This window comes from Rhinolophus ferrumequinum (assembly GCF_004115265.2).
Source record: "Rhinolophus ferrumequinum isolate MPI-CBG mRhiFer1 chromosome 5 unlocalized genomic scaffold, mRhiFer1_v1.p scaffold_110_arrow_ctg1, whole genome shotgun sequence".
Lineage (NCBI taxonomy): Eukaryota > Metazoa > Chordata > Mammalia > Chiroptera > Rhinolophidae > Rhinolophus > Rhinolophus ferrumequinum.
In genome coordinates this window covers 5,111,966-5,124,898 of record NW_022680355.1, presented here as the reverse complement: position 1 = coordinate 5,124,898, position 12,933 = coordinate 5,111,966, and the positions used below count along the sequence as shown (strand labels likewise).

The 12,933-nt window shown below is 33.2% G+C and overlaps 1 protein-coding gene across 1 annotated transcript in view; it reads right to left on the bottom strand.

Annotated features, from left to right (window-relative positions):
- The window catches only part of MALRD1 (MAM and LDL receptor class A domain containing 1), a 534,334-nt gene that overhangs the window by 77,611 nt on the left and 443,790 nt on the right, over positions 1–12,933 (bottom strand). Inside the window, exon 36 of the mRNA XM_033100523.1 lies at positions 12,127–12,193. Within this exon, the coding sequence (XP_032956414.1) occupies positions 12,127–12,193 (67 nt within the window). The remainder of the gene's footprint in view (positions 1–12,126; positions 12,194–12,933) is intronic.

Sequence of the window (12,933 nt, the reverse complement as noted above, 5' to 3'; positions counted from 1 at the left end):
AATTTTTTAATGTTTATTTTAAATGAATGGCTAACCAATTGTCCTAATATCAATTATTATATAGTTCAACCCATTCATTCTAATCAACTTGAAATGCCACCCATTTTATACTAAGTTCACATAACTACACAAGCCCTATTTGTAGACTCTTTATTCCAGTAGTTGATTTGTCTCTTTCTGTCTGTCCCAGGTCCACAATACTTATTACCATGACATTACAGCAAGCTTTAATACCAAGTACAGCAAATCACAATCCTTAATTTTGACATTAAATACTATACTTGTTTTTCTAGGTGAACATTAAAATCCATTGGTCTATTACAAAAACAAACAAAAATCTAAAACGCTAAAAAGGTTCTTTAATTGTCATTTGTACACTATTGAATTTTGCTGCTTTTAGAAAGTAAGTTCATACATTATTTTCCTATCCATTTAATCAGGTCTTCAAGTATCCTCACCTTCATTTGAGCTTTTAGTTTTATTTTGAGGGCCTTAAACATTTACTGCTAAGTGTAGGCCTGTAAATATTATAATAATTGCTGCTATTTCAAAATAGAACTCTTTTCCAATTATCTTCTTCAATTATTGCTCCTTGTGAAAATGAAATTTATCTGGTCTTGCATATTTATCTTATATCCATCTACCCCAGGAGACCCGTTTTATCATTCTAATAGTGTCACAGTTAATTTGCTTGAATTTCCCAGGCTGTAAATATCTGCAATAATATCAGTGTTTCTTCTTTTTCAATATGTTTTGACTTTTACTTCTTTTGTTTGCTCCTTTGGCTAAATCCTTTTGAGCACATTGAATATTTCCAGTGCTAGCAGACCTTTCTTTCTCTTATTCCTCGCTTTAAGGGAAAAGGCTTTCAGTTTTTTGTATGTTTTTTAAATAGACATACACATTTGAATTTTTTGGAAGGGAGAAACTACATATTTGACTTTTAAAACTTCTACCATGTCATCCAATCTGTTCAATTTTAGCATCTCTTTCTTGGGGCAATTTTGGTAATTTATATTTCCCATAAAATTGTCTCCTGTGTGTTGGACTTGAAAACAGTATGCTTGCATGGCCTCTCAAGCTTGCTACATAAAAGATATCTAAACACCATCCTCTTTGAATTAACTTTTTGAAACTTTGAAATGATTTTCATTTATGAAACATTCAAGTGTTATTATGAATATACACGTTAGTCCTTAGCATCTGAGTACTATGTTTGAAAAAATAACAGAGGCCATGATCTTAAATTTTGTTGATTTGTTCTGTATTCTACCTAGTAAAGAACTGTTTTGGTTGCTATGGAGATGATGTTTTTCATCATGTTAAAAAAGAAACTGGCAAACAAATTACTTGTGCATCCCACTTAGATGCAATATTCAAAAAAATGTTCTTACGTAAATGAAACAATTATGAATTATACATTTCAGCAATACAGATCCCTTTTCAATTCATAGGTCTATCATGGCAGAGAATGTTGTTTTCTTGTGAATGTCTATTTTCTCTCCCTCTTTAGAAAAAGGTTTGGTGATTTATTCCAAACCATGGAGTCAAGGAAGGGTGGGTGCAATTCATACCTGAAGCCCGGTTTACCTGTTTTTGGAGTCATATCCCTGTCCTCTTTTGTATACTGCATAACACATATGTATGTGGGTTCAGGGACATGTCTAGACAGAAGGTTTGATACGATGGACATACAGATCGAATCTGGAGTTTTTCACGTAGTCAAGGTGGGAAAGTGCAAAATGGGCAAAAGGAACAGCATGGACATTCATAGGAACAAAAGTGCACAGTGTGTTAAAGAGCAGCAGATGGCCAGGTGCAAATAAAGTTTACCTCTTGAATTTCTTCAGGCATTTGAATGAAATCTGCACTTACAGAATTTTGTGGTCATAGAATCGTGAGCCACCTAGTCAAATCTCCCAAGAAGCAATATACCTCAGTGGGTGACAACCTAGGACTACAGATCCTGGCCAAAAGACAGGCTTGAATCTGAACCCCACCACTTCGTATTCTTTGTCTCTGGGAAAATAACATAATTTCACCAAGTCTCTCATCTCCTTATCTGCACTTAGACGCACTATCATCTGCCCTATAGATTCATGGGAAGATCAAAGGCATGCCAAATACTTACATGTCTGACATGTAATTATTGCTAATAATACACTCTTCTGATTTTTAATATTTGGGTCAAATGAAAGAAAAGCTATAGAATAGTTCCAGTAACTATAAGTACATTTCTTCATTTTCCTTTCGCCTGTCTCAGGCAACACCTTTCCTACATCTGGCCCAAGGGACATTGCTTAATTGCTCCATGTTCTAGTTTTAGTCCGTGGTAGATGTACCACAGTTTATCCAATCACTCTCCTGTATGTAGGCATTTAGGTTGTTCCCAGTATTTTGAAATTATAAAAATGCTACAGTGAGTAACCTTGTAGACATGTATTCTCACAGCGCTGAAGTTGTACCAACAGTTTATATTCTAGAAGTGGAATTGTTAGGTCAAAAAGTACATGAATATGCAGTTTTGTTAAATGTTGCCAAATTCACCACCATAGGAATTATACCAATTTGCATTTCCATGATCAAACTGCTTGTTTCTTCACATCCTTGCCAACAGAACATGTTGCTTGTCGGCGAGATGGGAAATAGCATCTTAGATGGTTTTAAATGTGCCTTTCTCTTTACTGAAGTTGAATCTTTTCATATGTTTAAGCATCATTTTATGTATTTTAAAATTAATCATTGTCCATTTTTAATATAATGTTTGGCCTTCTCCATATTTTAAAATAGTTCTTTAAGTATTAGGGATATTTAGCCTTTTTCTGAGATACATGATATAAGCAATTTTCTCTCAGATTGACATTTGTCTTTTGATATTGTTTATGGTATGTGTTTTTGTTTTGTTTTTTTGTGCCAGGCAAAAGATTCTTTTAACCAAAATTTTATGTAGTTAAATTTATCAGCATTTTCTTTGATTGCATTTGGACTTGAGTCATTGAAAAAAAACTTTTTCTTACATCCAGATTATAGAAAAATTCACCTTGTCTTTCTCTGGTATACGTATGGTTTCACTTTGAATTTGAAATCTACCTGAAGTTTATTTTTATGTGTGTATGGTGTGTGGTATGGTTCTAATTTTATCTTTTTTCCAAATAGTTAAGTAGTTTTCCTAGCAATTCTGTTTAAAAAGTCCATTCTTGCCTACTGATTTGTGATGCTGTCTTTATCATTTACTCAATTTTCACATGCAGTTAGATATATTTCTAGACTTTCTACTCTATACCACTAGTCTGAAATGTCCATATTGCTTGCTGAAGTGCCTGCATTATATTATTTTATTAATAAGAGCTTCATTCTATTTATACTATTAGGGCTACTCAGCCTCTCACAGTTTCTCTTATTCAGTGTTTAACTAGCCAGTTCCATGATTATTTTTCCATATGAACTTTAATATCAAATTGTTTACCCCCTATGAAAAGCTTCTGGGTATTTTTATTGGTATTGTGTTAAGGTTATAGATAACCTAGAGAGAACTAAGATCCTCACGATGATGAGTCAGCTATCCAGAAAAGGAAATCTCTTTCTACTTGGTCAAGTCTTTTGGGATTGTATTTATCATATAGGTTTGCTTTTATTTTATTAAATTTATTCCTATGTATTTAATCTTTTGTTTTTATTATAAATAGGGTTTCCTTTTCCATTTCCTCCTCAGTTTTGCTTGTGTATATAGACCTTTTATTTCTGAACGCTATTTTATATCCTCCAACCGTACTTACTGAATTGTTTACTATTTATTTTTTTATTTAATTATTTTTATTAAATTTATAGGGGTGACAATGGTTAGTAAAAGTACATAGGCTTCAAGTGTACATTTCTATAATACATCATCTATATATCATATTGTGTGCTCACCACTTAGAGTCGTTCTCCTTCTATCACCATATATCATGTTTCCCCAAAAATAAGACAAGCCAGACCATTAGCTCTAATACGTCTTTTGGAGCAAAAATTAATATTAGACCCGGTTATATTGTATTATATTATACCCGGTCTTACATTATATTAAAATAAGACTGGGCCTTATATTAATTTTTGTCCAAAAGACGCATTAGAGCTGATGGTCCGGATAGACCTTATTTTCAGGGAAAGACGGTATTTGACCCCCTTACCCGCTTCTACCATTCCCCTTCCATCTTCCCCTCTGGTAACCACTAAACTGTTATCTGTGTCTATGAGTTTTTTGTTTCTTTTTTTGGTTATCTTGTTCTTTCATTTCTCTATGTTTTATATCCCACATGTGAGTGAAGTTATATGGTTCTCAACTTTTTCTGTCTGACTTATTTTGCTTAGCATAATAATCTCAAGATCCATCCATGTTGTCGCAAGTGGTCCTATTTCATCTTTTCTAATTTTAATGCTTTCTTGGTCACGTTGTATTGCATAGTATCTCCCATACAACACAATATTAAATATCAGTGAAGACAATGGTCATACTTGCTGTGTTCCTAATCTTAAAGGAAATGCCTTTTGTGATTCTCTATTAAGTAAGATGCTCAATTTAAGAATAAGGAATTTATATTTTATCATACTAAGAAGTATCAGTTGGATATCAATTCATATTTTCCCTACACTTAATTTTTTTTTAAATCAGGAATGTATATTAAATTTTGTCAAAGACTTTATTACAACTCTGTAGACAATTAACAATGGCTTTCTTTGTTTCTTTGCTTTGAGAAGTCTAAACCTAGACTATTCTCTTGTCCTTATTATTTGGTCTTTTTTCTCTAGAGGTCATTAGTGTATTTTTTGTTATTTTAAAGTCTAATATTTTTACTAGGACATGTCTTGGAGTTGCTGACTTTGTGTCAGATTTCCGAGGTAACTGTTGGCCCTTTCATTATGTAAATTCAGGTCTCTTTCACTTCTCAAATTTTTTTCTTGGATTACAGTTTTAAATAATAATTCTGTTCCACTGTTTTATTTTCCTCCTCAGAGATTCCGATTATATGCATGTTCTTTATCTTCCACTTTAACTACTTTCTCTTTAACTCATTTTACTTTATCTTATTTTATTTTTTTATTTAATAGATTTTTTAAAAAAATTAAATTTATTGGGGTGACATTGGTTAGCAAAAGTATATAGGTTTCAAGTGTGCAGTTCTATGATACATCATCCTTTCATCACATTGTGTGCTCACCTTTTCACTATCTTGGTTATTTTCACAAACGTGTTCAACATTTATTAATTGGACTCTATTCTCCCCTTGGGAGAATTGTAATTTAGTCTTTTTTTGTTTTATTTCTTCCCTGGGTTCAATCAGTTCTTATTTGATTGCTACTGTTTTTGTATTTAAACTTTGGATTTCTCAATTAAGATGTGGGTCCCCTCCTCCATATTGCTAAATGCTTTTTTCTGACAAGAGTTAAATGATAGGGTCTTGGAGTATTTTCCTTTTAGCTTCAAGTTTCTTTTTGATTATTTTTGTTGTTGTTGTTTTGGTGTGGGAAGTAGAGTGCTCATAAGCTACATTTTATTTTAAATAGTGGCTTTGTACAAATGGAAATTGCATTTATTTCTTCAGCTCAAGCTTAGGGGTGGGGATGTGAGGTAATTTACAAGATTCCTAGTTTAAGAGCACCCTCTTCTGTCATTGTAGCAAAGTAGAGTTTCTTAATGGATAATATATATTTTTTATTTATTTCATTTTTTGGTAGCTATTCTGTCCTATAAACTGGAAAGTAATTTCCTCTTAGTATAATGAGCTTTAGGCAGAGGGAACAGTGTGTGCAAAGATTGGAGAAACAGAAGAATGTGGCCTGTCTAGGCTAAATGCTCATTCAATACACATCTTGCTGCCTACATAGAAAGTACCCAATAGTTCCTTAGTGATGGGTTGTTTGGGGTATAGTGGGTCATTTGCTCATAACTCAATACATTTAAGAACATATTTAAAAGTACTGATACCTTTTCTGGAAATTTCAGGACTTACCATTTGTAGTCATTCATTCATTCATTTAGCATATTATTCAAATAGGTCTTACGATGTCAGATACGTATTAGGTACTAGTCATGAAAGTTATGGAAAACATGACTTTTATTTTCTAGGATAATGGCTTTCAAAAGTTTTGTTCACACACTCCCCAAAAGAGTATTGAAAAACTTTGTAGTCCCTTTAAAGTCGAAATTTAAAATTTTTCATCTTAACATTAAGCTATTGCAAAGGGCATACTCTGCAGGCTACTGTAAATAAAACTCTTTCAGCACTCTATTAAATGTAGACATTGCAATGTAAGTACCAGGATGATTAGATACACATCACCTCCCAACAAAACATGCACAAAGCAGTTTGTCTTTAGCAGTTAGAAATATTAATTGTTCCTTTTCCTTCTTAAACTAATATTTTGATTTCTCTTTATGAGAGATTTCTGTCCTAATTTATTTTATGCTTTAAAAAACTTTGAATACCTTTTTAAACCTTTCTGCAATAAAATAAGAACGATTTATTTTAAAATTTTCAATGACCATAATTGTCCAAGTTATCGTTATAAATAAAACTAGTAAAAATTGAGCAAAACAAATTTTGATAGTCACAAAGGATAAAAATTTTTGGAAATGTATTTCTTAATAGGATAGATAGTGCAGGTTTTCATAAAACTTTTTTTTAATTAAACTAAGAATTAAAAAAAATAATAATAAAACTAATACTTGTGAAAATAACAAGGTGAGGGAAGCAACAGAGAAACCCAGAAGGAAGAATGAGCCATTCTCTCTGGTTGGTTTGGGAAAGGTTCCTAGGGAAAATACCACTTATATTGGACCTAAAGGATTAAAAAGCATACTTTGGGCAAATAAGGTAGCAAAACAAAACTCTAGGTAGAGGGAACAGTGTGTGCAAAGATTGGAGAAAGAGAAGAATGTGGCCTGTCTAGGCTAAATTTGTGATGCCTATTAGATATTGAAATGAAATCTGGATGAAATGTGGGGTATTGTTAGCAATTGAATTTAAGAATGTGTAATTTAATGGACAGGTCTGGGGTGCTGCTATGTTGTACTCAAAATCTGTAAAGCAACCCAAGCTTAGATGAGATCATGTAGTAAGCAAGGGAGGCAGAAAAGAGAATTTCAAGCACTGAAGACTGGAGCACTTTAGTATTTGGGCATCAGGGAAAAAAGAAGGAAATAATTAAGAAGGGTGAAAAGGGTGACCAGTGATACCCCAGACTGCAGGTAAACAGAAAAAGGGATCCACCCTCAAATATTGCCACCTTGAGAAGGTGACAAATGAGAAATGACTTCTCAAACAATATGGTGAATGTTTAAATTAAAAACATTTATTACAGTAAAAGACACTTTGCTATTAATCCCCCTCAAAACACTCCCACTCACTTTGAACACTTATCGCATCATTCTTGCTACTTTCTGAAGCGGTTCTGGAAGTCCTGTTTCACGAGTGTCTTTAGTTGTGTTGTTGTGGCTGCCTCGATGTCCTGAATCATTTTGACTTTGGGGAAGAGCCAGAAGTTGCACAGTGCCAGATCCGGTGAATAAGGTAGATAGCACACACCGTAATGTTCCTATGTGACAGAAATTGCCATATACCAGGAGCGATGTGTGACATGGAGCATCGTCATGATGGAGGATGATTTACGGCACTTTAAAACACACCTTCTCTCAACTGTAGCTCAAACCCGACTGCACCAAACAAGTTGAAACTTGTCACACACAATTACTAAGGTTTGACATGTCACTTCCTGTATTGAAGATCCCTGCCTTTCTGTTGGATGGCACTCAGCAGCAGCAGTCACCATAGTTTGTGATCACAACGGAAAGGCTCTGTGCCACACATAGCTTCTGGTATGGCCATCTCTGTCAAATAAAACCATTACGGTGTGTTCTCATCCACCTTATTCACCAGATGTAACACCGTGTGACTTCTGGCTCTTCCCTGAACTCAAAATAACCATAAAAGGTAAAAGTTTTGAATCAATTCAGGACATTGAGGCAGCCATGACAGCACAACTAAAGATACTCACGAAAGAGGACTTCCAGAACTGCTACAGAAAGTGGTAAGAATGACGGGATAGGTGTGTTTGAAGAGATGGGAAGTATTTTGAGGGGGATTAATGGCAATGTGTCTTTTACTGTAATAATTTTTTTTTTAATTTAAACATTCACCATAGTTTTTGATTACTGTACACAGGCGTGCACACACACACACACACACACACACCAAGGGTGCCAAAAAATTTATACACATGACTTGTATTCAGCTTTCGTTATGAGTATATAATGAGTATTAAATTTTAATACAGTTTTTTCCTTTCTTAAAATGTGTATACATTTTTTTGGCACCCTCTATATATATGCATATAAATATGTATATATACATATGCACATATCATTTTTATTTTTGTTTTGAGTCTTTTTTTTTTAAATTAAATACTCTTAGAATACCTTGGAATTTTTGCTTTCTGCATTTTGTTACTATGTTCTTTGACACATAAAGATGTTTGACTGTTGTAACTTTTGGAGTGAGTCATTTTAATTTAATAATATCACTTTAAAAAATGTATTTAAGCTATAATTTTGTGGCTTTTTAAAACTAATAAAGACACTACACTTTATTTTTATTTTCATTTGCCAAATCTTTTTCTTCTTACCTTTTGTTTCAGTTCTTCTTCTAGATCTATTTCTTTTTTAAAATTAAATAGGGCATAAATATATATAATAAAATTATCTATATAATTAAATATGTATTTTAATTTGATGCTGCTTCCTATTTCTCTCTTTTAACCTTGATGACTTGATTTTCTTTTCTTTCTTGTTTTCCTGCCCTTCACTTTTCATTTGGAATTTATATTACATAGCTCAGTCTATTTTTCTAACAAACATATTATCGTATCAAAATAATATAATAACCAAGTCTTCTAGGTGAGGGGTGATTTCCCTCTTTTGGCTCATGCTTGGCTTCTTCAGCCCTCAAACATGCCACGCCGGTGGTGGTTCTCAAGTGGGAGAAAACCCTGGTTCACCTAGTAGTTTCTGCTCTTATGGATAATTACAAACTCCCAGGAAACCAAATAACCTACTTCTAAAGTGTGTCTTCTCAGAGATTATAGATAAAGCCTGAAAACCTTTTCTCAAGGCACCTTAGATCCTCAGAGGAAATCTAAAGGCTTTGGTGATAGACCTCCTCAGGGGCCCAGGAAAATCTTGTATTCACAATGGTTTGGAAGAGAGCTTGGTACTTCTCTGCTGTTGTCACTTCTTTCAGTGACAAAGGCAATGAATTACCACTCATTAATGAGGCAGTAGGGCCTGACATAAAGCCAACATCTTTCTGTAGCGCCCTATAGTTACTCTAAAACTCTGTATTCTAAAGCTGCCTTCATTTAACCTTACATCCAAAAACGAATACCTGTATGTGATGAATGAACTGGATACTAAATTTACTTGGAAATAAATTTGACACTAAGTGCAATTAGAAATAATTTAAATGATTATTTGGCATTTCAGTAAGACACATTACACTTTGAAATAAAGAATTGTGCAAGGGTGGATACTGCAAGATTATATGTGAGAGCAAATAATTACGAACTAAGTAACCATTGGTAGGATTAATGGGGTTAATTAAATGATGACAAACCCATATATTAAATGATGACAAACCCACAGCATAAAAAGGAGTGATAAAATAATACTGATGGCTAGCATTCCATAACGTCTTATACGTGTCCAGCACTGTGCAAAGTGCTTTACATATGTTAACCCCTTTAAATCTCACAGCTACCCACTGAGATAGCTGGTGTTATTTTCTTCATATTACCAAGGAGAAGCCGAAAAACAGGCAGATTATGGAGTTCCCCAAAACCACACTGCCAGTCAGTGGTGGGTCTAGAATCATATGTACCGATGCAGAAGAATAGCATATTTCGTGAAGAGAGAAAAGAAAACAATGTGTATGCATAAAGTATAATTCACATTTCTTTAAGAAACAAAGTACATTTGTGTGTGTACATGTATTTGTGAAATGAAAAAACATCTCTAAGTAAATATAGAACGGATTACTAAAGAGTAAGATTTGGATTTAGGATTTTTACTTTTTGTCTGCTATACTACTGTATGCTTTCAAAAAAATTACTTCAGTAAACATATAGAAATTTCAGTTCAAAATTTTAAATACCATATTATAATGTAAACATTTTTTTGAAAGTCATTTTTTCACACCTATGTTATTGATGTCATTAATTCCAAACATTTGTTTATATTGATGGTGATGTATTAATAGTTATTTAGCTATTGAAAAATATTACCGTGTTTCCCCGAAAATAAGAACTAGCCGGACAATCAGCTCTAATGTGTCTTTTGGAGCAAAAATTAATTTAAGACCCGGTCTTATATTATGTTATATTACGTTATATTATATAGGACCCCATATGATATGATATATAATATGATATGATATGATATGATATGATATGATATGGTATATTATAAAGACCTGGTCTTACAGTAAAATAAGATCGGGTCTTGTATTAATTTTTGTTCCAAAAGATGCATTAGAGCTGATTGTCCAGCTAAGTCTTATTTTTGGGGAAGAAGGGTATTTATTATCAAAATTAACATATTAAAATATTTGATGGACTTCCCAGTCAATGAATTGCTTTCTACAATTTTCTGCATTCATTTCCTTTGTTTAGTCCATCTCCCTCTCAGCCCTCCTCTCACATCTTCTCCCAATATTAGTTTTCTTGTTTGAGAGTAACAAGTTTCAGACGTTACCATCTGGATTTTGATTTTTAAAGTTTATTTAAGTACATGAGGATGTTGCCAAGAATGCAAAAGTCTTTGCTTGCTCAGCTGGGACTAGCTACAGTCTGGGGCTTTCTTGTCTATCAGGGTTAGGGAGGACAAAATTCAAACCTCCTTACTGTAAACAGTTGACTCTACAAAACATTACTCAGCTGACATTCAATATACATTATTTATAACGTCATTCTCAGTTTCTTTCAAGAGTTTTTAGAAATTGATATTATACATCCCATCTTTCCATCAAGTTATTGTTTATGACACATTAATTTCCATAAAAACAGATACAGAGAAACATATAATTTTGTTGAGATGTGAAATAAATTATGTAATGAATTTGAGACACAAAACACTTTGAGAAACCCATCAATAATTTAGTTTCAACAATGTTAAAACAGTGTCTAAATGTATCTCATCATAAAAGTTTTTGTTGTTGTTGTAATTCATAGAAGATTTTACTTTTTTTAAGGGATAAACAACATTTCCTAAAACATGAGTGTTGATCAGAGGGCTATAAGAATTTAAGCAACCATTAATCAGTATCTTCCAGATACTTCTGTATGATTTTTTTATGACTTGACTATCAATCTGCAATCAGATCTCTAATAAGCAAAGTAATGTCTATTGGTGTACCAGATTAAAAAGTCACAGACACAAACATAATGGATTATGCATTATTTCCTTTGGAATTTATGAAACTATTCTGCACAATTCCCTAAAGGTTGAGAGAAAAAAATCAAGCACTCTTTGATATGCAATGCAAATAATTCCCCAAAGAAATCACAGGCCTGTTTTTGTTTATTTTTGCTTTAAAAATATTTTAAGTATGCAAAGGTATTCCCTATCTGTACCTTAACTTTAGCTACTCATAAACATCCACTGCATAAACCAGCAATAGATTTTATTTATGAATTAATTTATTTTTTTGTTATTTATAGAAGAGAGAAATATAAAACTTGAAATAAAAAAGGAGAAAGGAATGATACAGAGTTCATCTGAACTAGGATGATACCCATATAAAAATCTTTTTCTAACCTGATATAAATATTAAAAACACGGATTAATGAGTATTATTAAAACTATATAGTACATATAATATAAAATATTGAAATAAAATCATATTAAGTGATATTTTTCTAAAATGCACTCATCTTCCTTTCTTTTATTCAGATAAATGTCCATAATGTCATTATCCACTATTTTTAACTTCATGACCACATATTCACTGACGTTCTATTCTATTAGCCTCAAGAAAAATAAGTCCGCCAACTGCAATAAATGTTAAAAAAAAAAAAAAAAAAGACAGTGCTCCTTACCGACACATAGGACCATTTTTCTCCACTACACAAGTCCCACCATTTCTGCAGTAAGCCATTGGACATTCTGAAAATAAGCATCACAGAAAATCACAGTTAATTATAAATATTATTAAGAAGAAGGACATTATTGATAGCCATTGCATTGAATCTAAACACTGGGAGTAAACTCCTTCCTAGTTGCTGAAAGTATAAGAATTCTCCTAGGCTACTTTTCTGTATTCCCCAAATTTGTTCAGTGGCCCTGCTCCTTGGATGAGTTCATTCTCTTCACATGCCAGGGTGGTTGACCACAAGAAAAGACATTCTTCTCCCCTGGATTAGGCAATGTGACGTGCTTTTCCAGAGGTGTAGTTCCCATCTTGCCCATGCTTACTCCTTCCTATTTAACTAATTACAACAGGGAGGAGGGTGCTGAAATGAAAGTAAAGAGCTACACGCAGGCACTGGAGTCAAGCTCAGCAGAACAGAACAGATGGGAAACTTCCTTCATAAACAAGAAATGAGCTGGTTTGATTAAAAATAGCCCACCAATATGATAAAGCACAAATAGATACAAACCTTGTTAGAGAAACCGTTGTATGGTTATTTTTGGTCTTTAGTACAATTTCAGGCTTTTTAAATAAGAGTTTCGTTTTAGTAAAAACAAAAACAAAACAAAACAGTAGAGTGATACTGCAGAGCCTCAAAATACACACAGCTGCACATTTTTTTTGGTGGGGTCATGAATAATGACTTTGATCACAGCGAGTAAAAACATAGACTGGCTTTACATCGGAATGATTCCGTGAGAACCTGCGTGTGCAC